We start from the raw sequence: 27,775 nt of genomic DNA, 5'->3' as shown, positions 1-27,775 counted from the left end.
ATGTGACTCTATGTGACTCAGTGTGACTCAGTGTGACTCAGTGTGACTCAGTGTGACTCACTGTGACTCAGTGTGACTCAGTTTGACTCACTGTGACTCAGTGTGACTCAGTGTGACTCAGTGTGACTCAGTTTGACTCACTGTGACTCACTGTGACTCAGTGTGACTCACTGTGACTCTATGTGACTCACTGTGACTCAGTGTGACTCAATGTGACTCACTGTGACTCACTGTGACTCAGTGTGACTCAGTGTGACTCAGTGTCACTCACTGTGACTCAGTGTCACTCAGTTTGACTCACTGTGACTCACTGTGACTCAGTGTCACTCACTGTGACTCAGTGTGACTCAGTGTGACTCACTGTGACTCACTGTGACTCAGTGTGACTCAGTGTCACTCACTGTGACTCACTGTGACTCAGTGTGACTCACTGTGACTCAGTGTGACTCAGTGTGACTCAGTTTGACTCACTGTGACTCACTGTGACTCACTGTGACTCAATGTGACTCAGTGTGACTCAATGTGACTCAATGTGACTCTATATGACTCACTGTGACTCAGTGTGACTCAATGTGACTCAATGTGACTCTATGTGACTCTATGTGACTCACTGTGACTCAGTGTGACTCTATGTGACTCACTGTGACTCACTGTGACTCACTGTGACTCAGTGTGACTCAGTGTGACTCACTGTGACTCAGTGTGACTCTATGTGACTCACTGTGACTCACTGTGACTCACTGTGACTCAGGCGTGACGGTGGTGCTGAAGAGGAAGTTCTCTGCGTCTCAGTTCTGGAACGACTGCAGGAAGTACAACGTGACGGTCGTTCAATACATCGGAGAAACCATGAGATATCTGTGCAACACGCCTGCGGTAACCTTTGACCTCCATTGTTAACCTTTGACCGCCACTGTTCCTTCTTAAAGAGTCTTATAGACGTCGATTCTTTAACATCTTCAATCATCGTCAGAGTTCATGACTCTGTGTTGAGTCATGAACTCTGGTCTCAGCACATGAGTTAATAAAGCACACGAGTTAATGAGTTAATAAAACACATGAGTTAATGAGTTAATAAAGCACACGAGTTAATGAGTTAATAAAGCACATGAGTTAATAAAGCACACGAGTTAATGAGTTAATAAAACACATGAGTTAATGAGTTAATAAAGCACACGAGTTAATGAGTTAATAAAGCACACGAGTTAATAAAGCACACGAGTTAATGAGTTAATAAAACACATGAGTTAATGAGTTAATAAAGCACATGAGTTAATGAGTTAAAAAAGCACATGAGTTAATAAAGCACATGAGTTAATGAGTTAATAAAACACATGAGTTAATGAGTTAATAAAGCACACGAGTTAATGAGTTAATAAAGCACACGAGTTAATGAGTTAATAAAGCACACGAGTTAATGAGTTAATAAAGCACACGAGTTAATGAGTTAATAAAGCACACGAGTTAATGAGTTAATAAAACACATGAGTTAATGAGTTAATAAAGCACACGAGTTAATGAGTTAATAAAGCACACGAGTTAATGAGTTAATAAAGCACACGAGTTAATGAGTTAATAAAACACATGAGTTAATGAGTTAATAAAGCACACGAGTTAATGAGTTAATAAAGCACACGAGTTAATGAGTTAATAAAGCACACGAGTTAATGAGTTAATAAAGCACACGAGTTAATGAGTTAATAAAACACATGAGTTAATGAGTTAATAAAGCACATGAGTTAATGAGTTAAAAAAGCACATGAGTTAATAAAGCACACGAGTTAATGAGTTAATAAAACACATGAGTTAATGAATTAATAAAGCACATGAGTTAATGAGTTAATAAAGCACACGAGTTAATGAGTTAATAAAACACATGAGTTAATGAGTTAATAAAGCACACAAGTTAATGAGCTAATAAAACACATGAGTTAATGAGTTAATAAAGCACATGAGTTAATGAGTTAAAAAAGCACATGAGTTAATGAGTTAATAAAGCACATGAGTTAATGAGTTAAAAAAGCACACGAGTTAATGAGTTAATAAAGCACATGAGTTAATGAGTTAATAAAGCACATGAGTTAATGAGTTATTAAAGCACATGAGTTAATAAAGCACACGAGTTAATGAGTTAATAAAACACATGAGTTAATGAGTTAATAAAGCACATGAGTTAATGAGTTATTAAAGCACATGAGTTAATAAAGCACATGAGTTAATGAGTTAATAAAGCACATGAGTTAATGAGTTATTAAAGCACATGAGTTAATAAAGCACACGAGTTAATGAGTTAATAAAACACATGAGTTAATGAGTTAATTAAGCACATGAGTTAATGAGTTATTAAAGCACATGAGTTAATAAAGCACACGAGTTAATGAGTTAATAAAACACATGCGTTAATGAGTTAATAAAACACATGAGTTAATGAGTTAATAAAGCATATGAGTTAATGAGTTAATAAAACACATGAGTTAATGAGTTAATAAAGCACATGAGTTAATGAGTTAATAAAACACATGAGTTAATGAGTTAATAAAACACATGAGTTAATGAGTTAATAAAGCACACAAGTTAATGAGTTAATAAAACACATGAGTTAATAAAGCACATGAGTTAATGAGTTAATAAAGCACATGAGTTAATGATTTAATAAAGCACATGAGTTAATGAGTTAATAAAGCACATGAGTTAATGAGTTAATAAAGCACATGAGTTAATGAGTTAATAAAGCACATGAGTTAATGAGTTAATAAAACACATGAGTTAATGAGTTAATAAAGCACATGAGTTAATGAGTTAATAAAGCACATGAGTTAATGATTTAATAAAGCACATGAGTTAATAAAACACATGAGTTAATGAGTTAATAAAGCACATGAGTTAATGAGTTAATAAAGCACATGAGTTAATGAATTAATAAAGCACATGAGTTAATGAGTTAATAAAGCACATGAGTTAATGATTTAATAAAGCACATGAGTTAATAAAACACATGAGTTAATGAGTTAATAAAGCACATGAGTTAATGAGTTAATAAAACACATGAGTTAATGAGTTAATAAAGCACATGAGTTAATGAGTTAATAAAGCACATGAGTTAATGATTTAATAATGCACATGAGTTAATGAGTTAATAAAGCACATGAGTTAATAAAGCACATGAGTTAATGAGTTAATAAAACACATGAGTTAATAAAGCACATGAGTTAATGAGTTAATAAAACACATGAGTTAATGAGTTAATAAAGCACACGAGTTAATGAGTTAATAAAACACATGAGTTAATGAGTTAATAAAGCACATGAGTTAATGAGTTAATAAAGCACATGAGTTAATGAGTTAATAAAACACATGAGTTAATGAGTTAATAAAACACATGAGTTAATGAGTTAATAAAACACATGAGTTAATGAGTTAATAAAACACATGAGTTAATGAGTTAATAAAGCACATGAGTTAATGATTTAATAAAACACATGAGTTAATGATTTAATAAAGCACATGAGTTAATGAGTTAATAAAGCACATGAGTTAATAAAGCACATGAGTTAATGAGTTAATAAAGCACATGAGTTAATGAGTTAATAAAGCACATGAGTTAATGAGTTAATAAAGCACATGAGTTAATAAAGCACATGAGTTAATGAGTTAATAAAACACACGAGTTAATGAGTTAATAAAGCACATGAGTTAATAAAGCACATGAGTTAATGAGTTAATAAAGCACATGAGTTAATGAGTTATTAAAGCACATGAGTTAATGAGTTAATAAAGCACATGAGTTAATAAAGCACATGAGTTAATGAGTTAATAAAGCACATGAGTTAATGAGTTAATAAAGCACATGAGTTAATAAAGCACATGAGTTAATGAGTTAATAAAGCACATGAGTTAATGAGTTAATAAAGCACATGAGTTAATGAGTTAATAAAGCACATGAGTTAATGAGTTAATAAAGCACATGAGTTAATGAGTTAATAAAGCACACGAGTTAATGAGTTAATAAAGCACATGAGTTAATGAGTTAATAAAGCACACAAGTAATGAGTTAATAAAGCACACGAGTTAATGAGTTAATAAAGCACACAAGTTAATGAGTTAATAAAGCACACGAGTTAATGAGTTAATAAAGCACACAAGTTAATGAGTTAATAAAGCACACGAGTTAATGAGTTAATAAAGCACATGAGTTAATGAGTTAATAAAGCACACAAGTTAATGAGTTAATAAAGCACACGAGTTAATGAGTTAATAAAACACACGAGTTAATGAGTTAATAAAGCACATGAGTTAATAAAGCACATGAGTTAATGAGTTAATAAAGCACATGAGTTAATGAGTTATTAAAGCACATGAGTTAATGAGTTAATAAAGCACATGAGTTAATAAAGCACATGAGTTAATGAGTTAATAAAGCACATGAGTTAATGAGTTAATAAAGCACATGAGTTAATGAGTTAATAAAGCACATGAGTTAATGAGTTAATAAAGCACATGAGTTAATGAGTTAATAAAGCACATGAGTTAATGAGTTAATAAAGCACACGAGTTAATGAGTTAATAAAGCACATGAGTTAATGAGTTAATAAAGCACACAAGTTAATGAGTTAATAAAACACATGAGTTAATGAGTTAATAAAGCACACAAGTTAATGAGTTAATAAAGCACACGAGTTAATGAGTTAATAAAGCACACGAGTTAATGAGTTAATAAAACACATGAGTTAATGAGTTAATAAAGCACACAAGTTAATGAGTTAATAAAGCACACGAGTTAATGAGTTAATAAAGCACACGAGTTAATGAGTTAAACAAGCTAATATACGTTTATATCAAAACATGTTCTGATATAAATGTATGAGTCAAAGATCCATGACTCATACATTTATATTCAATTAAAAAAAAATGACTCCTGAAGGTCAAGGCTTGGAATCCTTTAGACACGTGTCTGTGAGTGATGATGTCATCAGTGAGCGCCTCTGTGCAGAAGGACGACGACAAGGATCACAAGGTCCGGATGGCGATCGGGAACGGCGTCCGGACCGAAGTCTGGTCTCAGTTCCTGCGACGCTTCGGCGACATGAAGGTCAACGAACTGTACGGAGCGACCGAAGGAAACATCGGATTCATCAACTACACGTCCAGAGTCGGAGCCGTGGGACGAGTCAACCCCGTACACAAGGTGAGTCCTGGACGTCCAATCACAGGAAGCGATGGAAAGACTCATTCAAACAAATCTGATTTAGACCAATCAAAGCACAGGGAGAGGGCGTGGTCAGTGGGGGCGTGGTCAGTCAAAGACTCATTACTACTGCTAGTAATAATAGTACTGATAGAATTAATAGTACTGATAGTATTGATAGTACTGCAAGTATTGATAGTACTGATAGTATTGATAGTATTATTAGTACTGATAGTATTGATAGTACTGATAATATTAATAGTACCAATAATATTAATAGTACTAACAGTATTGATAGTATTGACAGTACTGCTAGTATTGATTGTAAAATTAGTACTGATAGTATTATAAGTACTGATAGTATTGATAGTATTGATAGTACTACTAGTATTGATTGTATAATTAGTACTGATAGTATTGATAGTATTGATAGTACTGATAGTATTGACAGTACTGCTAGCATTAGTATTTCTTCTACTTGAACTGTTTGTTTCTCTTCAGTTCTTCTTCCCGTTCACTCTGATCCGTTTCGATGTCGACAAAGAAGAACCGATAAGAGACGCTCGAGGACTTTGTATTCCAGCAGCTAATGGTGAGTTTTCTGTGAAGGTGACGTCAGTACTGCAGGTACTACTGTCTGTCAGCAGTTCTTTAAACACACACTTTCTCTGGAACTACAGCCCAACATTTGGTAGAACGCAGTAATACAACAGTATGACCTTTAAAACTACTTCATGATGCTACGTCCTCGAACCGAGCTCCGCTATTGGTCGATCCTCGTGTCACCTGACTTAAAGTTCATGATTTCACGTCCGACTTTATTTTATATCATGTTCTTTTGTCAGACAAAATGTTTGTTCATTTTAATGTTTAGTATCAATAAAGAGTTGATACTAGTTGATGTTTAATGACACCAGAGTTGATACTAGTTGATGTTTAATGACACCAGAGTTGATACTAGTTGATGTTTAATGACACCAGAGTAGATACTAGTTGATGTTTAATGACACCAGAGTTAATACTAGTTGATGTTTAATGACACCAGAGTTGATACTAGTTGATGTTTAATGACACCAGACTTGATACTAGTTGAAGTTTAATGACACCAGAGTTGATACTAGTTGATGTTTACTGACACCAGAGTTGATACTAGTTGATGTTTAATGACACCAGAGTTGATGTTTAATGACACCAGAGTTGATACTAGTTGATGTTTAATGACACCAGAGTTGATACTAGTTGATGTTTAATGACACCAGAGTTGATACTAGTTGATGTTTACTGACACCAGAGTTGATACTAGTTGATGTTTAATGACACCAGAGTTGATACTAGTTGATGTTTACTGACACCAGAGTTGATACTAGTTGATGTTTACTGACACCAGAGTTGATACTAGTTGACGTTTAATGACACCAGAGTCGATACTAGTTGATGTTTAATGACACCAGAGTCGATACTAGTTGATGTTTAATGACACCAGAGTCGATACTACTTAATGTTTAATGACACCAGAGTAGATACTAGTTGATGTTTAATGACACCAGAGTAGATACTAGTTGATGTTTAATGACACCAGAGTTGATACTAGTTGATGTTTAATGACACCAGAGTCGATACTAGTTGGTGTTTAATGACACCAGAGTTGATACTAGTTGATGTTTACTGACACCAGAGTTGATACTAGTTGACGTTTAATGACACCAGAGTCGATACTAGTTGATGTTTAATGACACCAGAGTTGATACTAGTTGACGTTTAATGACACCAGAGTTGATACTAGTTGACGTTTAATGACACCAGAGTTGATACTAGTTGACGTTTAATGACACCAGAGTTGATACTAGTCGATGTTTAATGACACCAGAGTAGATACTAGTTGATGTTTAATGACACCAGAGTAGATACTAGTTGATGTTTAATGACACCAGAGTCGATACTAGTTGATGTTTAATGACACCAGAGTTGATACTAGTTGATGTTTAATGACAGCAGAGTTGATACTAGTTGATGTTTAATGACACCAGAGTTGATACTAGTTGATGTTTAATGACACCAGAGTTGATACTAGTTGATGTTTAATGACACCAGAGTTGATACTAGTTGATGTTTAATGACACCAGAGTTGATACTAGTTGATGTTTACTGACACCAGAGTTGATATTAGTTGATGTTTAATGACACCAGAGTTGATACTAGTTGATGTTTACTGACACCAGAGTTGATACTAGTTGATGTGTAATGACACCAGAGTTGATACTAGTTGATGTTTACTGACACCAGAGTTGATACTAGTTGATGTTTAATGACACCAGAGTTGAGACTAGTTGATGTTTAATGACACCAGAGTTGATACTAGTTGATGTTTAATGACACCAGAGTTGATACTAGTTGATGTTTAACGACACCAGAGTTGATACTAGTTGATGTTTAATGACACCAGAGTTGATACTAGTTGATGTTAAATGACACCAGAGTTTATACTAGTTGATGTTTAATGACACCAGAGTTGATACTAGTTGATGTTTAATGACACCAGAGTTGATACTAGTTGATGTTTAATGACACCAGAGTTGATACTAGTTGATGTTTAATGACACCAGAGTTGATACTAGTTGATGTTAAATGACACCAGAGTTGATACTAGTTGATGTTTGATGACACCAGAGTTGATACTAGTTGATGTTTAATGACACCAGAGTTGATACTAGTTGATGTTTACTGACACCAGAGTTGATACTAGTTGATGTTTAATGACACCAGAGTTGATACTAGTTGATGTTTAATGACACCAGAGTTGATACTAGTTGATGTTTAATGACACCAGAGTTGATACTAGTTGATGTTTACTGACACCAGAGTTGATACTAGTTGATGTTTACTGACACCAGAGTTGATACTAGTTGATGTTTAATGACACCAGAGTTGATACTAGTTGATGTTTAATGACACCAGAGTTGATACTAGTTGATGTTTAATGACACCAGAGTTGATACTAGTTGCTGTTTACTGACACCAGAGTTGATACTAGTTGATGTTTAATGACACCAGAGTTGATACTAGTTGATGTTTAATGACACCAGAGTTGATACTAGTTGATGTTTAACGACACCAGAGTTGATACTAGTTGATGTTTAATGACACCAGAGTTGATACTAGTTGATGTTTAATGACACCAGAGTTGATACTAGTTGATGTTTAATGACACCAGAGTTGATACTAGTTGATGTTTACTGACACCAGAGTTGATACTAGTTGATGTTTAATGACACCAGAGTTGATGTTTAATGACACCAGAGTTGATACTAGTTGATGTTTACTGACACCAGAGTTGATACTAGTTGATGTTTAATGACACCAGAGTTAATACTAGTTGATGTTTAATGACACCAGAGTTGATACTAGTTGATGTTTAATGACACCAGAGTTGATACTAGTTGATGTTTAATGACACCAGAGTTGATACTAGTTGATGTTTAATGACACCAGAGTAGATACTAGTTGATGTTTAATGACACCAGAGTTAATACTAGTTGATGTTTAATGACACCAGAGTTGATACTAGTTGATGTTTAATGACACCAGAGTTGATACTAGTTGATGTTTAATGACACCAGAGTTGATACTAGTTGATGTTTACTGACACCAGAGTTGATACTAGTTGATGTTTAATGACACCAGAGTTGATACTAGTTGATGTTTACTGACACCAGAGTTGATACTAGTTGATGTTTACTGACACCAGAGTTGATACTAGTTGACGTTTAATGACACCAGAGTCGATACTAGTTGATGTTTAATGACACCAGAGTCGATACTAGTTGATGTTTAATGACACCAGAGTCGATACTACTTAATGTTTAATGACACCAGAGTAGATACTAGTTGATGTTTAATGACACCAGAGTAGATACTAGTTGATGTTTAATGACACCAGAGTTGATACTAGTTGATGTTTAATGACACCAGAGTCGATACTAGTTGGTGTTTAATGACACCAGAGTTGATACTAGTTGATGTTTACTGACACCAGAGTTGATACTAGTTGACGTTTAATGACACCAGAGTCGATACTAGTTGATGTTTAATGACACCAGAGTTGATACTAGTTGACGTTTAATGACACCAGAGTTGATACTAGTTGATGTTAAATGACACCAGAGTTGATACTAGTTGATGTTTAATGACACCAGAGTCGATACTAGTTGGTCTTTAATGACACCAGAGTTGATACTAGTTGATGTTTACTGACACCAGAGTTGATACTAGTTGACGTTTAATGACACCAGAGTCGATACTAGTTGATGTTTAATGACACCAGAGTTGATACTAGTTGACGTTTAATGACACCAGAGTTGATACTAGTTGATGTTAAATGACACCAGAGTTGATACTAGTTGATGTTTGATGACACCAGAGTTGATACTAGTTGATGTTTAATGACACCAGAGTTGATACTAGTTGATGTTTACTGACACCAGAGTTGATACTAGTTGATGTTTAATGACACCAGAGTTGATACTAGTTGATGTTTAATGACACCAGAGTTGATACTAGTTGATGTTTAATGACACCAGAGTTGATACTAGTTGATGTTTACTGACACCAGAGTTGATACTAGTTGATGTTTACTGACACCAGAGTTGATACTAGTTGATGTTTAATGACACCAGAGTTGATACTAGTTGATGTTTAATGACACCAGAGTTGATACTAGTTGATGTTTAATGACACCAGAGTTGATACTAGTTGATGTTTAATGACACCAGAGTTGATACTAGTTGCTGTTTACTGACACCAGAGTTGATACTAGTTGATGTTTAATGACACCAGAGTTGATACTAGTTGATGTTTAATGACACCAGAGTTGATACTAGTTGATGTTTAACGACACCAGAGTTGATACTAGTTGATGTTTAATGACACCAGAGTTGATACTAGTTGATGTTTAATGACACCAGAGTTGATACTAGTTGATGTTTAATGACACCAGAGTTGATACTAGTTGATGTTTACTGACACCAGAGTTGATACTAGTTGACGTTTAATGACACCAGAGTTGATACTAGTTGACGTTTAATGACACCAGAGTTGATACTAGTCGATGTTTAATGACACCAGAGTAGATACTAGTTGATGTTTAATGACACCAGAGTAGATACTAGTTGATGTTTAATGACACCAGAGTCGATACTAGTTGATGTTTAATGACACCAGAGTTGATACTAGTTGATGTTTAATGACAGCAGAGTTGATACTAGTTGATGTTTAATGACACCAGAGTTGATACTAGTTGATGTTTAATGACACCAGAGTTGATACTAGTTGATGTTTAATGACACCAGAGTTGATACTAGTTGATGTTTAATGACACCAGAGTTGATACTAGTTGATGTTTACTGACACCAGAGTTGATATTAGTTGATGTTTAATGACACCAGAGTTGATACTAGTTGATGTTTACTGACACCAGAGTTGATACTAGTTGATGTGTAATGACACCAGAGTTGATACTAGTTGATGTTTACTGACACCAGAGTTGATACTAGTTGATGTTTAATGACACCAGAGTTGAGACTAGTTGATGTTTAATGACACCAGAGTTGATACTAGTTGATGTTTAATGACACCAGAGTTGATACTAGTTGATGTTTAACGACACCAGAGTTGATACTAGTTGATGTTTAATGACACCAGAGTTGATACTAGTTGATGTTAAATGACACCAGAGTTTATACTAGTTGATGTTTAATGACACCAGAGTTGATACTAGTTGATGTTTAATGACACCAGAGTTGATACTAGTTGATGTTTAATGACACCAGAGTTGATACTAGTTGATGTTTAATGACACCAGAGTTGATACTAGTTGATGTTAAATGACACCAGAGTTGATACTAGTTGATGTTTGATGACACCAGAGTTGATACTAGTTGATGTTTAATGACACCAGAGTTGATACTAGTTGATGTTTACTGACACCAGAGTTGATACTAGTTGATGTTTAATGACACCAGAGTTGATACTAGTTGATGTTTAATGACACCAGAGTTGATACTAGTTGATGTTTAATGACACCAGAGTTGATACTAGTTGATGTTTACTGACACCAGAGTTGATACTAGTTGATGTTTACTGACACCAGAGTTGATACTAGTTGATGTTTAATGACACCAGAGTTGATACTAGTTGATGTTTAATGACACCAGAGTTGATACTAGTTGATGTTTAATGACACCAGAGTTGATACTAGTTGCTGTTTACTGACACCAGAGTTGATACTAGTTGATGTTTAATGACACCAGAGTTGATACTAGTTGATGTTTAATGACACCAGAGTTGATACTAGTTGATGTTTAACGACACCAGAGTTGATACTAGTTGATGTTTAATGACACCAGAGTTGATACTAGTTGATGTTTAATGACACCAGAGTTGATACTAGTTGATGTTTAATGACACCAGAGTTAATACTAGTTGATGTTTAATGACACCAGAGTTGATACTAGTTGATGTTTACTGACACCAGAGTTGATACTAGTTGATGTTTAATGACACCAGAGTTGATACTAGTTGATGTTTAATGACACCAGAGTTGATACTAGTTGATGTTTAATGACACCAGAGTTGATACTAGTTGATGTTTAATGACACCAGAGTTGATACTAGTTGATGTTTAATGACACCAGAGTTGATACTAGTTGATGTTTACTGACACCAGAGTTTATAATAGTTGATGTTTAATGACACCAGAGTTGATACTAGTTGATGTTTAATGACACCAGAGTTAATACTAGTTGATGTTTAATGACACCAGAGTTAATACTAGTTGATGTTTAATGACACCAGAGTTGATACTAGTTGATTATAATGACACCAGAGTTGATACTAGTTGACGTTTAATGACACCAGAGTTGATACTAGTTGACGTTTAATGACACCAGAGTTGATACTAGTTGACGTTTAATGACACCAGAGTTGATACTAGTTGATGTTTAATGACACCAGAGTTGATACTAGTTGATGTTTACTGACACCAGAGTTGATACTAGTTGATGTTTAATGACACCAGAGTTGATACTAGTTGATGTTTACTGACACCAGAGTTGATACTAGTTGATGTGTAATGACACCAGAGTTGATACTAGTTGATATTTACTGACACCAGAGTTGATACTAGTTGATGTTTAATGAAACCAGAGTTGATACTAGTTGATGTTTAATGACACCAGAGTTGATACTAGTTGATGTTTGATGACACCAGAGTTGATACTAGTTGATGTTTAATGACACCAGAGTTGATACTAGTTGATGTTTAACGACACCAGAGTTGATACTAGTTGATGTTTAATGACACCAGAGTTGATACTAGTTGATGTTTAACGACACCAGAGTTGATACTAGTTGATGTTTAATGACACCAGAGTTGATACTAGTTGATGTTTAATGACACCAGAGTTTATACTAGTTGATGTTTGATGACACCAGAGTTGATACTAGTTGATGTTTACTGACACCAGAGTTGATACTAGTTGATGTTTACTGACACCAGAGTTGATACTAGTTGATGTTTAATGACACCAGAGTTGATACTAGTTGATGTTTAATGACACCAGAGTTGATACTAGTTGATGTTTAATGACACCAGAGTTGATACTAGTTGATGTTTACTGACACCAGAGTTGATACTAGTTGATGTTTACTGACACCAGAGTTGATACTAGTTGATGTTTAATGACACCAGAGTTGATACTAGTTGATGTTTAATGACACCAGAGTTGATACTAGTTGATGTTTAATGACACCAGAGTTGATACTAGTTGATGTTTAATGACACCAGAGTTGATACTAGTTGATGTTTACTGACACCAGAGTTTATACTAGTTGATGTTTAATGACACCAGAGTTGATACTAGTTGATGTTTAATGACACCAGAGTTAATACTAGTTGATGTTTAATGACACCAGAGTTGATACTAGTTGATGTTTACTGACACCAGAGTTTATACTAGTTGATGTTTAATGACACCAGAGTTGATACTAGTTGATGTTTAATGACACCAGAGTTGATACTAGTTGATGTTTAATGACACCAGAGTTGATACTAGTTGATGTTTAATGACACCAGAGTTGATACTAGTTGATGTTTAATGACACCAGAGTTGATACTAGTTGATGTTTACTGACACCAGAGTTTATAATAGTTGATGTTTAATGACACCAGAGTTGATACTAGTTGATGTTTAATGACACCAGAGTTAATACTAGTTGATGTTTAATGACACCAGAGTTAATACTAGTTGATGTTTAATGACACCAGAGTTGATACTAGTTGATTATAATGACACCAGAGTTGATACTAGTTGACGTTTAATGACACCAGAGTTGATACTAGTTGACGTTTAATGACACCAGAGTTGATACTAGTTGATGTTTAATGACACCAGAGTTGATACTAGTTGATGTTTACTGACACCAGAGTTGATACTAGTTGATGTTTAATGACACCAGAGTTGATACTAGTTGATGTTTACTGACACCAGAGTTGATACTAGTTGATGTGTAATGACACCAGAGTTGATACTAGTTGATATTTACTGACACCAGAGTTGATACTAGTTGATGTTTAATGAAACCAGAGTTGATACTAGTTGATGTTTAATGACACCAGAGTTGATACTAGTTGATGTTTGATGACACCAGAGTTGATACTAGTTGATGTTTAATGACACCAGAGTTGATACTAGTTGATGTTTAACGACACCAGAGTTGATACTAGTTGATGTTTAATGACACCAGAGTTGATACTAGTTGATGTTTAACGACACCAGAGTTGATACTAGTTGATGTTTAATGACACCAGAGTTTATACTAGTTGATGTTTGATGACACCAGAGTTGATACTAGTTGATGTTTACTGACACCAGAGTTGATACTAGTTGATGTTTACTGACACCAGAGTTGATACTAGTTGATGTTTAATGACACCAGAGTTGATACTAGTTGATGTTTAATGACACCAGAGTTGATACTAGTTGATGTTTACTGACACCAGAGTTGATACTAGTTGATGTTTAATGACACCAGAGTTGATACTAGTTGATGTTTAATGACACCAGAGTTGATACTAGTTGATGTTTAATGACACCAGAGTTGATACTAGTTGCTGTTTACTGACACCAGAGTTGATACTAGTTGATGTTTAATGACACCAGAGTTGATACTAGTTGATGTTTAATGACACCAGAGTTGATACTAGTTGATGTTTAACGACACCAGAGTTGATACTAGTTGATGTTTAATGACACCAGAGTTGATACTAGTTGATGTTTAATGACACCAGAGTTGATACTAGTTGATGTTTACTGACACCAGAGTTTATACTAGTTGATGTTTAATGACACCAGAGTTGATACTAGTTGATGTTTAATGACACCAGAGTTAATACTAGTTGATGTTTAATGACACCAGAGTTGATACTAGTTGATGTTTAATGACACCAGAGTTGATACTAGTTGATGTTTACTGACACCAGAGTTTATACTAGTTGATGTTTAATGACACCAGAGTTTATACTAGTTGATGTTTAATGACACCAGAGTTGATACTAGTTGATGTTTAATGACACCAGAGTTAATACTAGTTGATGTTTAATGACACCAGAGTTGATACTAGTTGATGTTTAATGACACCAGAGTTGACACTAGTTGATGTTTACTGACACCAGAGTTTATACTAGTTGATGTTTAATGACACCAGAGTTGATACTAATTGATGTTTAATGACACCAGAGTTGATACTAGTTGATGTTTAATGACACCAGGGTTGATACTAGTTGATGTTTAATGACACCAGAGTTGATACTAGTTGATGTTTAATGACACCAGGGTTGATACTAGTTGATGTTTAATGACACCAGAGTTGATACTAGTTGATGTTTAATGACACCAGAGTTGATACTAGTTGATGTTTACTGACACCAGAGTTGATACTAGTTGATGTTTACTGACACCAGAGTTGATACTAGTTGATGTTTAATGACACCAGAGTTGATACTAGTTGATGTTTAATGACACCAGAGTTGATACTAGTTGATGTTTACTGACACCAGAGTTGATACTAGTTGATGTTTACTGACACCAGAGTTGATACTAGTTGATGTTTAATGACACCAGAGTTGATACTAGTTGATGTTTAATGACACCAGAGTTGATACTAGTTGATGTTTAATGACACCAGAGTTGATACTAGTTGATGTTTACTGACACCAGAGTTGATACTAGTTGATGTTTACTGACACCAGAGTTGATACTAGTTGATGTTTAATGACACCAGAGTTGATACTAGTTGATGTTTAATGACACCAGAGTTGATACTAGTTGATGTTTAATGACACCAGAGTTGATACTAGTTGCTGTTTACTGACACCAGAGTTGATACTAGTTGATGTTTAATGACACCAGAGTTGATACTAGTTGATGTTTAATGACACCAGAGTTGATACTAGTTGATGTTTAACGACACCAGAGTTGATACTAGTTGATGTTTAATGACACCAGAGTTGATACTAGTTGATGTTTAATGACACCAGAGTTGATACTAGTTGATGTTTACTGACACCAGAGTTTATACTAGTTGATGTTTAATGACACCAGAGTTGATACTAGTTGATGTTTAATGACACCAGAGTTAATACTAGTTGATGTTTAATGACACCAGAGTTGATACTAGTTGATGTTTAATGACACCAGAGTTGATACTAGTTGATGTTTACTGACACCAGAGTTTATACTAGTTGATGTTTAATGACACCAGAGTTTATACTAGTTGATGTTTAATGACACCAGAGTTGATACTAGTTGATGTTTAATGACACCAGAGTTAATACTAGTTGATGTTTAATGACACCAGAGTTGATACTAGTTGATGTTTAATGACACCAGAGTTGACACTAGTTGATGTTTACTGACACCAGAGTTTATACTAGTTGATGTTTAATGACACCAGAGTTGATACTAATTGATGTTTAATGACACCAGAGTTGATACTAGTTGATGTTTAATGACACCAGAGTTGATACTAGTTGATGTTTAATGACACCAGAGTTGATACTAGTTGATGTTTAATGACACCAGAGTTGATACTAGTTGATGTTTACTGACACCAGAGTTTATACTAGTTGATGTTTAATGACACCAGAGTTGATACTAGTTGATGTTTAATGACACCAGAGTTGATACTAGTTGATGTTTACTGACACCAGAGTTGAAACTAGTTGATGTTTAATGACACCAGAGTTGATACTAGTTGATGTTTAATGACACCAGAGTTGATACTAGTTGATGTTTAATGACACCAGAGTTGATACTAGTTGATGTTTACTGACACCAGAGTTGATACTAGTTGATGTTTACTGACACCAGAGTTGATACTAGTTGATGTTTAATGACACCAGAGTTGATACTAGTTGATGTTTAATGACACCAGAGTTGATACTAGTTGATGTTTAATGACACCAGAGTTGATACTAGTTGCTGTTTACTGACACCAGAGTTGATACTAGTTGATGTTTAATGACACCAGAGTTGATACTAGTTGATGTTTAACGACACCAGAGTTGATACTAGTTGATGTTTAACGACACCAGAGTTGATACTAGTTGATGTTTAATGACACCAGAGTTGATACTAGTTGATGTTTAATGACACCAGAGTTGATACTAGTTGATGTTTACTGACACCAGAGTTGATACTAGTTGATGTTTAATGACACCAGAGTTGATACTAGTTGATGTTTAATGACACCAGAGTTGATACTAGTTGATGTTTAATGACACCAGAGTTGATACTAGTTGATGTTTACTGACACCAGAGTTGATACTAGTTGATGTTTACTGACACCAGAGTTGATACTAGTTGATGTTTAATGACACCAGAGTTGATACTAGTTGATGTTTAATGACACCAGAGTTGATACTAGTTGATGTTTAATGACACCAGAGTTGATACTAGTTGCTGTTTACTGACACCAGAGTTGATACTAGTTGATGTTTAATGACACCAGAGTTGATACTAGTTGATGTTTAATGACACCAGAGTTGATACTAGTTGATGTTTAACGACACCAGAGTTGATACTAGTTGATGTTTAATGACACCAGAGTTGATACTAGTTGATGTTTAATGACACCAGAGTTGATACTAGTTGATGTTTACTGACACCAGAGTTTATACTAGTTGATGTTTAATGACACCAGAGTTGATACTAGTTGATGTTTAATGACACCAGAGTTAATACTAGTTGATGTTTAATGACACCAGAGTTGATACTAGTTGATGTTTAATGACACCAGAGTTGATACTAGTTGATGTTTACTGACACCAGAGTTTATACTAGTTGATGTTTAATGACACCAGAGTTTATACTAGTTGATGTTTAATGACACCAGAGTTGATACTAGTTGATGTTTAATGACACCAGAGTTAATACTAGTTGATGTTTAATGACACCAGAGTTGATACTAGTTGATGTTTAATGACACCAGAGTTGACACTAGTTGATGTTTACTGACACCAGAGTTTATACTAGTTGATGTTTAATGACACCAGAGTTGATACTAATTGATGTTTAATGACACCAGAGTTGATACTAGTTGATGTTTAATGACACCAGAGTTGATACTAGTTGATGTTTAATGACACCAGAGTTGATACTAGTTGATGTTTAATGACACCAGAGTTGATACTAGTTGATGTTTACTGACACCAGAGTTTATACTAGTTGATGTTTAATGACACCAGAGTTGATACTAGTTGATGTTTAATGACACCAGAGTTGATACTAGTTGATGTTTACTGACACCAGAGTTGAAACTAGTTGATGTTTAATGACACCAGAGTTGATACTAGTTGATGTTTAATGACACCAGAGTTGATACTAGTTGATGTTTAATGACACCAGAGTTGATACTAGTTGATGTTTACTGACACCAGAGTTGATACTAGTTGATGTTTACTGACACCAGAGTTGATACTAGTTGATGTTTAATGACACCAGAGTTGATACTAGTTGATGTTTAATGACACCAGAGTTGATACTAGTTGATGTTTAATGACACCAGAGTTGATACTAGTTGCTGTTTACTGACACCAGAGTTGATACTAGTTGATGTTTAATGACACCAGAGTTGATACTAGTTGATGTTTAACGACACCAGAGTTGATACTAGTTGATGTTTAACGACACCAGAGTTGATACTAGTTGATGTTTAATGACACCAGAGTTGATACTAGTTGATGTTTAATGACACCAGAGTTGATACTAGTTGATGTTTAATGACACCAGAGTTGATACTAGTTGATGTTTAATGACACCAGAGTTGATACTAGTTGATGTTTACTGACACCAGAGTTTATACTAGTTGATGTTTAATGACACCAGAGTTGATACTAGTTGATGTTTAATGACACCAGAGTTAATACTAGTTGATGTTTAATGACACCAGAGTTGATACTAGTTGATGTTTACTGACACCAGAGTTTATACTAGTTGATGTTTAATGACACCAGAGTTGATACTAGTTGATGTTTAATGACACCAGAGTTGATACTAGTTGATGTTTAATGACACCAGAGTTGATACTAGTTGATGTTTAATGACACCAGAGTTGATACTAGTTGATGTTTAATGACACCAGAGTTGATACTAGTTGATGTTTACTGACACCAGAGTTTATAATAGTTGATGTTTAATGACACCAGAGTTGATACTAGTTGATGTTTAATGACACCAGAGTTAATACTAGTTGATGTTTAATGACACCAGAGTTAATACTAGTTGATGTTTAATGACACCAGAGTTGATACTAGTTGATTATAATGACACCAGAGTTGATACTAGTTGACGTTTAATGACACCAGAGTTGATACTAGTTGACGTTTAATGACACCAGAGTTGATACTAGTTGATGTTTAATGACACCAGAGTTGATACTAGTTGATGTTTACTGACACCAGAGTTGATACTAGTTGATGTTTAATGACACCAGAGTTGATACTAGTTGATGTTTACTGACACCAGAGTTGATACTAGTTGATGTGTAATGACACCAGAGTTGATACTAGTTGATATTTACTGACACCAGAGTTGATACTAGTTGATTTTTAATGAAACCAGAGTTGATACTAGTTGATGTTTAATGACACCAGAGTTGATACTAGTTGATGTTTGATGACACCAGAGTTGATACTAGTTGATGTTTAATGACACCAGAGTTGATACTAGTTGATGTTTAACGACACCAGAGTTGATACTAGTTGATGTTTAATGACACCAGAGTTGATACTAGTTGATGTTTAACGACACCAGAGTTGATACTAGTTGATGTTTAATGACACCAGAGTTGATACTAGTTGATGTTTAATGACACCAGAGTTTATACTAGTTGATGTTTGATGACACCAGAGTTGATACTAGTTGATGTTTACTGACACCAGAGTTGATACTAGTTGATGTTTACTGACACCAGAGTTGATACTAGTTGATGTTTAATGACACCAGAGTTTATACTAGTTGATGTTTGATGACACCAGAGTTGATACTAGTTGATGTTTACTGACACCAGAGTTGATACTAGTTGATGTTTACTGACACCAGAGTTGATACTAGTTGATGTTTACTGACACCAGAGTTGATACTAGTTGATGTTTAATGACACCAGAGTTGATACTAGTTGATGTTTAATGACACCAGAGTTGATACTAGTTGATGTTTACTGACACCAGAGTTGATACTAGTTGATGTTTACTGACACCAGAGTTGATACTAGTTGATGTTTAATGAAACCAGAGTTGATACTAGTTGATGTTTACTGACACCAGAGTTGATACTAGTTGATGTTTACTGACACCAGAGTTGATACTAGTTGATGTTTAATGACACCAGAGTTGATACTAGTTGATGTTTAATGACACCAGAGTTGATACTAGTTGATGTTTAATGACACCAGAGTTGATACTAGTTGCTGTTTACTGACACCAGAGTTGATACTAGTTGATGTTTAATGACACCAGAGTTGATACTAGTTGATGTTTAACGACACCAGAGTTGATACTAGTTGATGTTTAACGACACCAGAGTTGATACTAGTTGATGTTTAATGACACCAGAGTTGATACTAGTTGATGTTTAATGACACCAGAGTTGATACTAGTTGATGTTTAATGACACCAGAGTTGATACTAGTTGATGTTTAATGACACCAGAGTTGATACTAGTTGATGTTTACTGACACCAGAGTTTATACTAGTTGATGTTTAATGACACCAGAGTTGATACTAGTTGATGTTTAATGACACCAGAGTTAATACTAGTTGATGTTTAATGACACCAGAGTTGATACTAGTTGATGTTTACTGACACCAGAGTTTATACTAGTTGATGTTTAATGACACCAGAGTTGATACTAGTTGATGTTTAATGACACCAGAGTTGATACTAGTTGATGTTTAATGACACCAGAGTTGATACTAGTTGATGTTTAATGACACCAGAGTTGATACTAGTTGATGTTTAATGACACCAGAGTTGATACTAGTTGATGTTTACTGACACCAGAGTTTATAATAGTTGATGTTTAATGACACCAGAGTTGATACTAGTTGATGTTTAATGACACCAGAGTTAATACTAGTTGATGTTTAATGACACCAGAGTTAATACTAGTTGATGTTTAATGACACCAGAGTTGATACTAGTTGATTATAATGACACCAGAGTTGATACTAGTTGACGTTTAATGACACCAGAGTTGATACTAGTTGACGTTTAATGACACCAGAGTTGATACTAGTTGATGTTTAATGACACCAGAGTTGATACTAGTTGATGTTTACTGACACCAGAGTTGATACTAGTTGATGTTTAATGACACCAGAGTTGATACTAGTTGATGTTTACTGACACCAGAGTTGATACTAGTTGATGTGTAATGACACCAGAGTTGATACTAGTTGATATTTACTGACACCAGAGTTGATACTAGTTGATTTTTAATGAAACCAGAGTTGATACTAGTTGATGTTTAATGACACCAGAGTTGATACTAGTTGATGTTTGATGACACCAGAGTTGATACTAGTTGATGTTTAATGACACCAGAGTTGATACTAGTTGATGTTTAACGACACCAGAGTTGATACTAGTTGATGTTTAATGACACCAGAGTTGATACTAGTTGATGTTTAATGACACCAGAGTCGATACTAGTTGATGTTTAATGACACCAGAGTCGATACTACTTAATGTTTAATGACACCAGAGTAGATACTAGTTGATGTTTAATGACACCAGAGTTGATACTAGTTGATGTTTAATGACACCAGAGTAGATACTAGTTGATGTTTAATGACACCAGAGTCGATACTAGTTGGTGTTTAATGACACCAGAGTTGATACTAGTTGATGTTTACTGACACCAGAGTTGATACTAGTTGACGTTTAATGACACCAGAGTCGATACTAGTTGATGTTTAATGACACCAGAGTCGATACTAGTTGATGTTTAATGACACCAGAGTAGATACTAGTTGATGTTTAATGACACCAGAGTTGATACTAGTTGATGTTTAATGACACCAGAGTCGATACTAGTTGATGTTTAATGACACCAGAGTCGATACTAGTTGATGTTTAATGACACCAGAGTCGATACTAGTTGATGTTTAATGACACCAGAGTTGATACTAGTTGACGTTTAATGACACCAGAGTTGATACTAGTTGACGTTTAATGACACCAGAGTTGATACTAGTTGACGTTTAATGACACCAGAGTTGATACTAGTCGATGTTTAATGACACCAGAGTTGATACTAATTGATGTTTAATGACACCAGAGTTGATACTAGTTGATGTTTAATGACAGCAGAGTTGATACTAGTTGATGTTTAATGACACCAGAGTTGATACTAGTTGATGTTTAATGACACCAGAGTTGATACTAGTTGATGTTTAATGACACCAGAGTTGATACTAGTTGATGTTAAATGACACCAGAGTTGATACTAGTTGATGTTTGATGACACCAGAGTCGATACTAGTCGATGTTTAATGACACCAGAGTAGATACTAGTTGATGTTTAATGACACCAGAGTAGATACTAGTTGATGTTTAATGACACCAGAGTCGATACTAGTTGATGTTTAATGACACCAGAGTTAATACTAGTTGATGTTTAATGACACCAGAGTTGATACTAGTTGATGTTTAATGACACCAGAGTTGATACTAGTTGATGTTTAATGACACCAGAGTTGATACTAGTTGATGTTTACTGACACCAGAGTTGATACTAGTTGATGTTTAATGACACCAGAGTTGATGTTTAATGACACCAGAGTTGATACTAGTTGATGTTTACTGACACCAGAGTTGATACTAGTTGATGTTTAATGACACCAGAGTTAATACTAGTTGATGTTTAATGACACCAGAGTTGATACTAGTTGATGTTTAATGACACCAGAGTTGATACTAGTTGATGTTTAATGACACCAGAGTTGATACTAGTTGATGTTTAATGACACCAGAGTAGATACTAGTTGATGTTTAATGACACCAGAGTTGATACTAGTTGATGTTTAATGACACCAGAGTTGATACTAGTTGATGTTTAATGACACCAGAGTTGATACTAGTTGATGTTTAATGACACCAGAGTTGATACTAGTTGATGTTTACTGACACCAGAGTTGATACTAGTTGATGTTTAATGACACCAGAGTTGATGTTTAATGACACCAGAGTTGATACTAGTTGATGTTTACTGACACCAGAGTTGATACTAGTTGATGTTTACTGACACCAGAGTTGATACTAGTTGATGTTTACTGACACCAGAGTTGATACTAGTTGACGTTTAATGACACCAGAGTCGATACTAGTTGATGTTTAATGACACCAGAGTCGATACTAGTTGATGTTTAATGACACCAGAGTCGATACTACTTAATGTTTAATGACACCAGAGTAGATACTAGTTGATGTTTAATGACACCAGAGTCGATACTAGTTGATGTTTAATGACACCAGAGTCGTGTACTAGTTGATGTTTAATGACACCAGAGTAGATACTAGTTGATGTTTAATGACACCAGAGTCGATACTAGTTGGTGTTTAATGACACCAGAGTTGATACTAGTTGATGTTTACTGACACCAGAGTTGATACTAGTTGATGTTTAATGACACCAGAGTCGATACTAGTTGATGTTTAATGACACCAGAGTCGATACTAGTTGATGTTTAATGACACCAGAGTAGATACTAGTTGATGTTTAATGACACCAGAGTTGATACTAGTTGATGTTTAATGACACCAGAGTCGATACTAGTTGATGTTTAATGACACCAGAGTCGATACTAGTTGATGTTTAATGACACCAGAGTCGATACTAGTTGATGTTTAATGACACCAGAGTTGATACTAGTTGACGTTTAATGACACCAGAGTTGATACTAGTTGACGTTTAATGACACCAGAGTTGATACTAGTTGACGTTTAATGACACCAGAGTTGATACTAGTCGATGTTTAATGACACCAGAGTTGACACTAATTGATGTTTAATGACACCAGAGTTGATACTAGTTGATGTTTAATGACAGCAGAGTTGATACTAGTTGATGTTTAATGACACCAGAGTTGATACTAGTTGATGTTTAATGACACCAGAGTTGATACCAGTTGATGTTTAATGACACCAGAGTTGATACTAGTTGATGTTAAATGACACCAGAGTTGATACTAGTTGATGTTTGATGACACCAGAGTCGATACTAGTCGATGTTTAATGACACCAGAGTAGATACTAGTTGATGTTTAATGACACCAGAGTAGATACTAGTTGATGTTTAATGACACCAGAGTCGATACTAGTTGATGTTTAATGACACCAGAGTTAATACTAGTTGATGTTTAATGACACCAGAGTTGATACTAGTTGATGTTTAATGACACCAGAGTTGATACTAGTTGATGTTTAATGACACCAGAGTTGATACTAGTTGATGTTTACTGACACCAGAGTTGATACTAGTTGATGTTTAATGACACCAGAGTTGATGTTTAATGACACCAGAGTTGATACTAGTTGATGTTTACTGACACCAGAGTTGATACTAGTTGATGTTTAATGACACCAGAGTTAATACTAGTTGATGTTTAATGACACCAGAGTTGATACTAGTTGATGTTTAATGACACCAGAGTTGATACTAGTTGATGTTTAATGACACCAGAGTTGATACTAGTTGATGTTTAATGACACCAGAGTAGATACTAGTTGATGTTTAATGACACCAGAGTTAATACTAGTTGATGTTTAATGACACCAGAGTTGATACTAGTTGATGTTTAATGACACCAGAGTTGATACTAGTTGATGTTTAATGACACCAGAGTTGATACTAGTTGATGTTTACTGACACCAGAGTTGATACTAGTTGATGTTTAATGACACCAGAGTTGATACTAGTTGATGTTTACTGACACCAGAGTTGATACTAGTTGATGTTTACTGACACCAGAGTTGATACTAGTTGACGTTTAATGACACCAGAGTCGATACTAGTTGATGTTTAATGACACCAGAGTCGATACTAGTTGATGTTTAATGACACCAGAGTCGATACTACTTAATGTTTAATGACACCAGAGTAGATACTAGTTGATGTTTAATGACACCAGAGTAGATACTAGTTGATGTTTAATGACACCAGAGTTGATACTAGTTGATGTTTAATGACACCAGAGTCGATACTAGTTGGTGTTTAATGACACCAGAGTTGATACTAGTTGATGTTTACTGACACCAGAGTTGATACTAGTTGACGTTTAATGACACCAGAGTCGATACTAGTTGATGTTTAATGACACCAGAGTTGATACTAGTTGACGTTTAATGACACCAGAGTTGATACTAGTTGACGTTTAATGACACCAGAGTTGATACTAGTTGACGTTTAATGACACCAGAGTTGATACTAGTCGATGTTTAATGACACCAGAGTAGATACTAGTTGATGTTTAATGACACCAGAGTAGATACTAGTTGATGTTTAATGACACCAGAGTCGATACTAGTTGATGTTTAATGACACCAGAGTTGATACTAGTTGATGTTTAATGACAGCAGAGTTGATACTAGTTGATGTTTAATGACACCAGAGTTGATACTAGTTGATGTTTAATGACACCAGAGTTGATACTAGTTGATGTTTAATGACACCAGAGTTGATACTAGTTGATGTTTAATGACACCAGAGTTGATACTAGTTGATGTTTACTGACACCAGAGTTGATATTAGTTGATGTTTAATGACACCAGAGTTGATACTAGTTGATGTTTACTGACACCAGAGTTGATACTAGTTGATGTGTAATGACACCAGAGTTGATACTAGTTGATGTTTACTGACACCAGAGTTGATACTAGTTGATGTTTAATGACACCAGAGTTGAGACTAGTTGATGTTTAATGACACCAGAGTTGATACTAGTTGATGTTTAATGACACCAGAGTTGATACTAGTTGATGTTTAACGACACCAGAGTTGATACTAGTTGATGTTTAATGACACCAGAGTTGATACTAGTTGATGTTAAATGACACCAGAGTTTATACTAGTTGATGTTTAATGACACCAGAGTTGATACTAGTTGATGTTTAATGACACCAGAGTTGATACTAGTTGATGTTTAATGACACCAGAGTTGATACTAGTTGATGTTTAATGACACCAGAGTTGATACTAGTTGATGTTAAATGACACCAGAGTTGATACTAGTTGATGTTTGATGACACCAGAGTTGATACTAGTTGATGTTTAATGACACCAGAGTTGATACTAGTTGATGTTTACTGACACCAGAGTTGATACTAGTTGATGTTTAATGACACCAGAGTTGATACTAGTTGATGTTTAATGACACCAGAGTTGATACTAGTTGATGTTTAATGACACCAGAGTTGATACTAGTTGATGTTTACTGACACCAGAGTTGATACTAGTTGATGTTTACTGACACCAGAGTTGATACTAGTTGATGTTTAATGACACCAGAGTTGATACTAGTTGATGTTTAATGACACCAGAGTTGATACTAGTTGATGTTTAATGACACCAGAGTTGATACTAGTTGCTGTTTACTGACACCAGAGTTGATACTAGTTGATGTTTAATGACACCAGAGTTGATACTAGTTGATGTTTAATGACACCAGAGTTGATACTAGTTGATGTTTAACGACACCAGAGTTGATACTAGTTGATGTTTAATGACACCAGAGTTGATACTAGTTGATGTTTAATGACACCAGAGTTGATACTAGTTGATGTTTAATGACACCAGAGTTGATACTAGTTGATGTTTACTGACACCAGAGTTGATACTAGTTGATGTTTAATGACAGCAGAGTTGATGTTTAATGACACCAGAGTTGATACTAGTTGATGTTTACTGACACCAGAGTTGATACTAGTTGATGTTTAATGACACCAGAGTTAATACTAGTTGATGTTTAATGACACCAGAGTTGATACTAGTTGATGTTTAATGACACCAGAGTTGATACTAGTTGATGTTTAATGACACCAGAGTTGATACTAGTTGATGTTTAATGACACCAGAGTAGATACTAGTTGATGTTTAATGACACCAGAGTTAATACTAGTTGATGTTTAATGACACCAGAGTTGATACTAGTTGATGTTTAATGACACCAGAGTTGATACTAGTTGATGTTTAATGACACCAGAGTTGATACTAGTTGATGTTTACTGACACCAGAGTTGATACTAGTTGATGTTTAATGACACCAGAGTTGATACTAGTTGATGTTTACTGACACCAGAGTTGATACTAGTTGATGTTTAATGACACCAGAGTTAATACTAGTTGATGTTTAATGACACCAGAGTTGATACTAGTTGATGTTTAATGACACCAGAGTTGATACTAGTTGATGTTTAATGACACCAGAGTTGATACTAGTTGATGTTTAATGACACCAGAGTAGATACTAGTTGATGTTTAATGACACCAGAGTTAATACTAGTTGATGTTTAATGACACCAGAGTTGATACTAGTTGATGTTTAATGACACCAGAGTTGATACTAGTTGATGTTTAATGACACCAGAGTTGATACTAGTTGATGTTTACTGACACCAGAGTTGATACTAGTTGATGTTTAATGACACCAGAGTTGATACTAGTTGATGTTTACTGACACCAGAGTTGATACTAGTTGATGTTTACTGACACCAGAGTTGATACTAGTTGACGTTTAATGACACCAGAGTCGATACTAGTTGATGTTTAATGACACCAGAGTCGATACTAGTTGATGTTTAATGACACCAGAGTCGATACTAGTTGATGTTTAATGACACCAGAGTCGATACTAGTTGATGTTTAATGACACCAGAGTCGATACTACTTAATGTTTAATGACACCAGAGTTGATACTAGTTGATGTTTAATGACACCAGAGTCGATACTAGTTGGTGTTTAATGACACCAGAGTTGATA

General features: G+C 34.9%; 1 protein-coding gene across 1 annotated transcript in view; it reads left to right on the top strand.

Moving 5' to 3' along the window:
• The window catches only part of LOC148074547 (long-chain fatty acid transport protein 2-like), a 78,721-nt gene that overhangs the window by 5,103 nt on the left and 45,843 nt on the right, over positions 1–27,775 (top strand). Inside the window, exons 4-6 of the mRNA XM_087798293.1 lie at positions 752–876; positions 4,991–5,185; positions 5,687–5,777. Coding sequence (XP_087654419.1) covers positions 752–876; positions 4,991–5,185; positions 5,687–5,777 — 411 coding nt within the window. The remainder of the gene's footprint in view (positions 1–751; positions 877–4,990; positions 5,186–5,686; positions 5,778–27,775) is intronic.

Source organism: Callionymus lyra, chromosome 8 (assembly GCF_982586985.1).
Source record: "Callionymus lyra chromosome 8, fCalLyr1.hap1.1, whole genome shotgun sequence".
In the NCBI taxonomy this organism is placed as follows: Eukaryota; Metazoa; Chordata; class Actinopteri; order Syngnathiformes; family Callionymidae; genus Callionymus; species Callionymus lyra.
The sequence above is the reverse complement of the archived record's forward strand: the minus strand, read 5'-3'. Positions and strand labels throughout refer to the sequence as shown.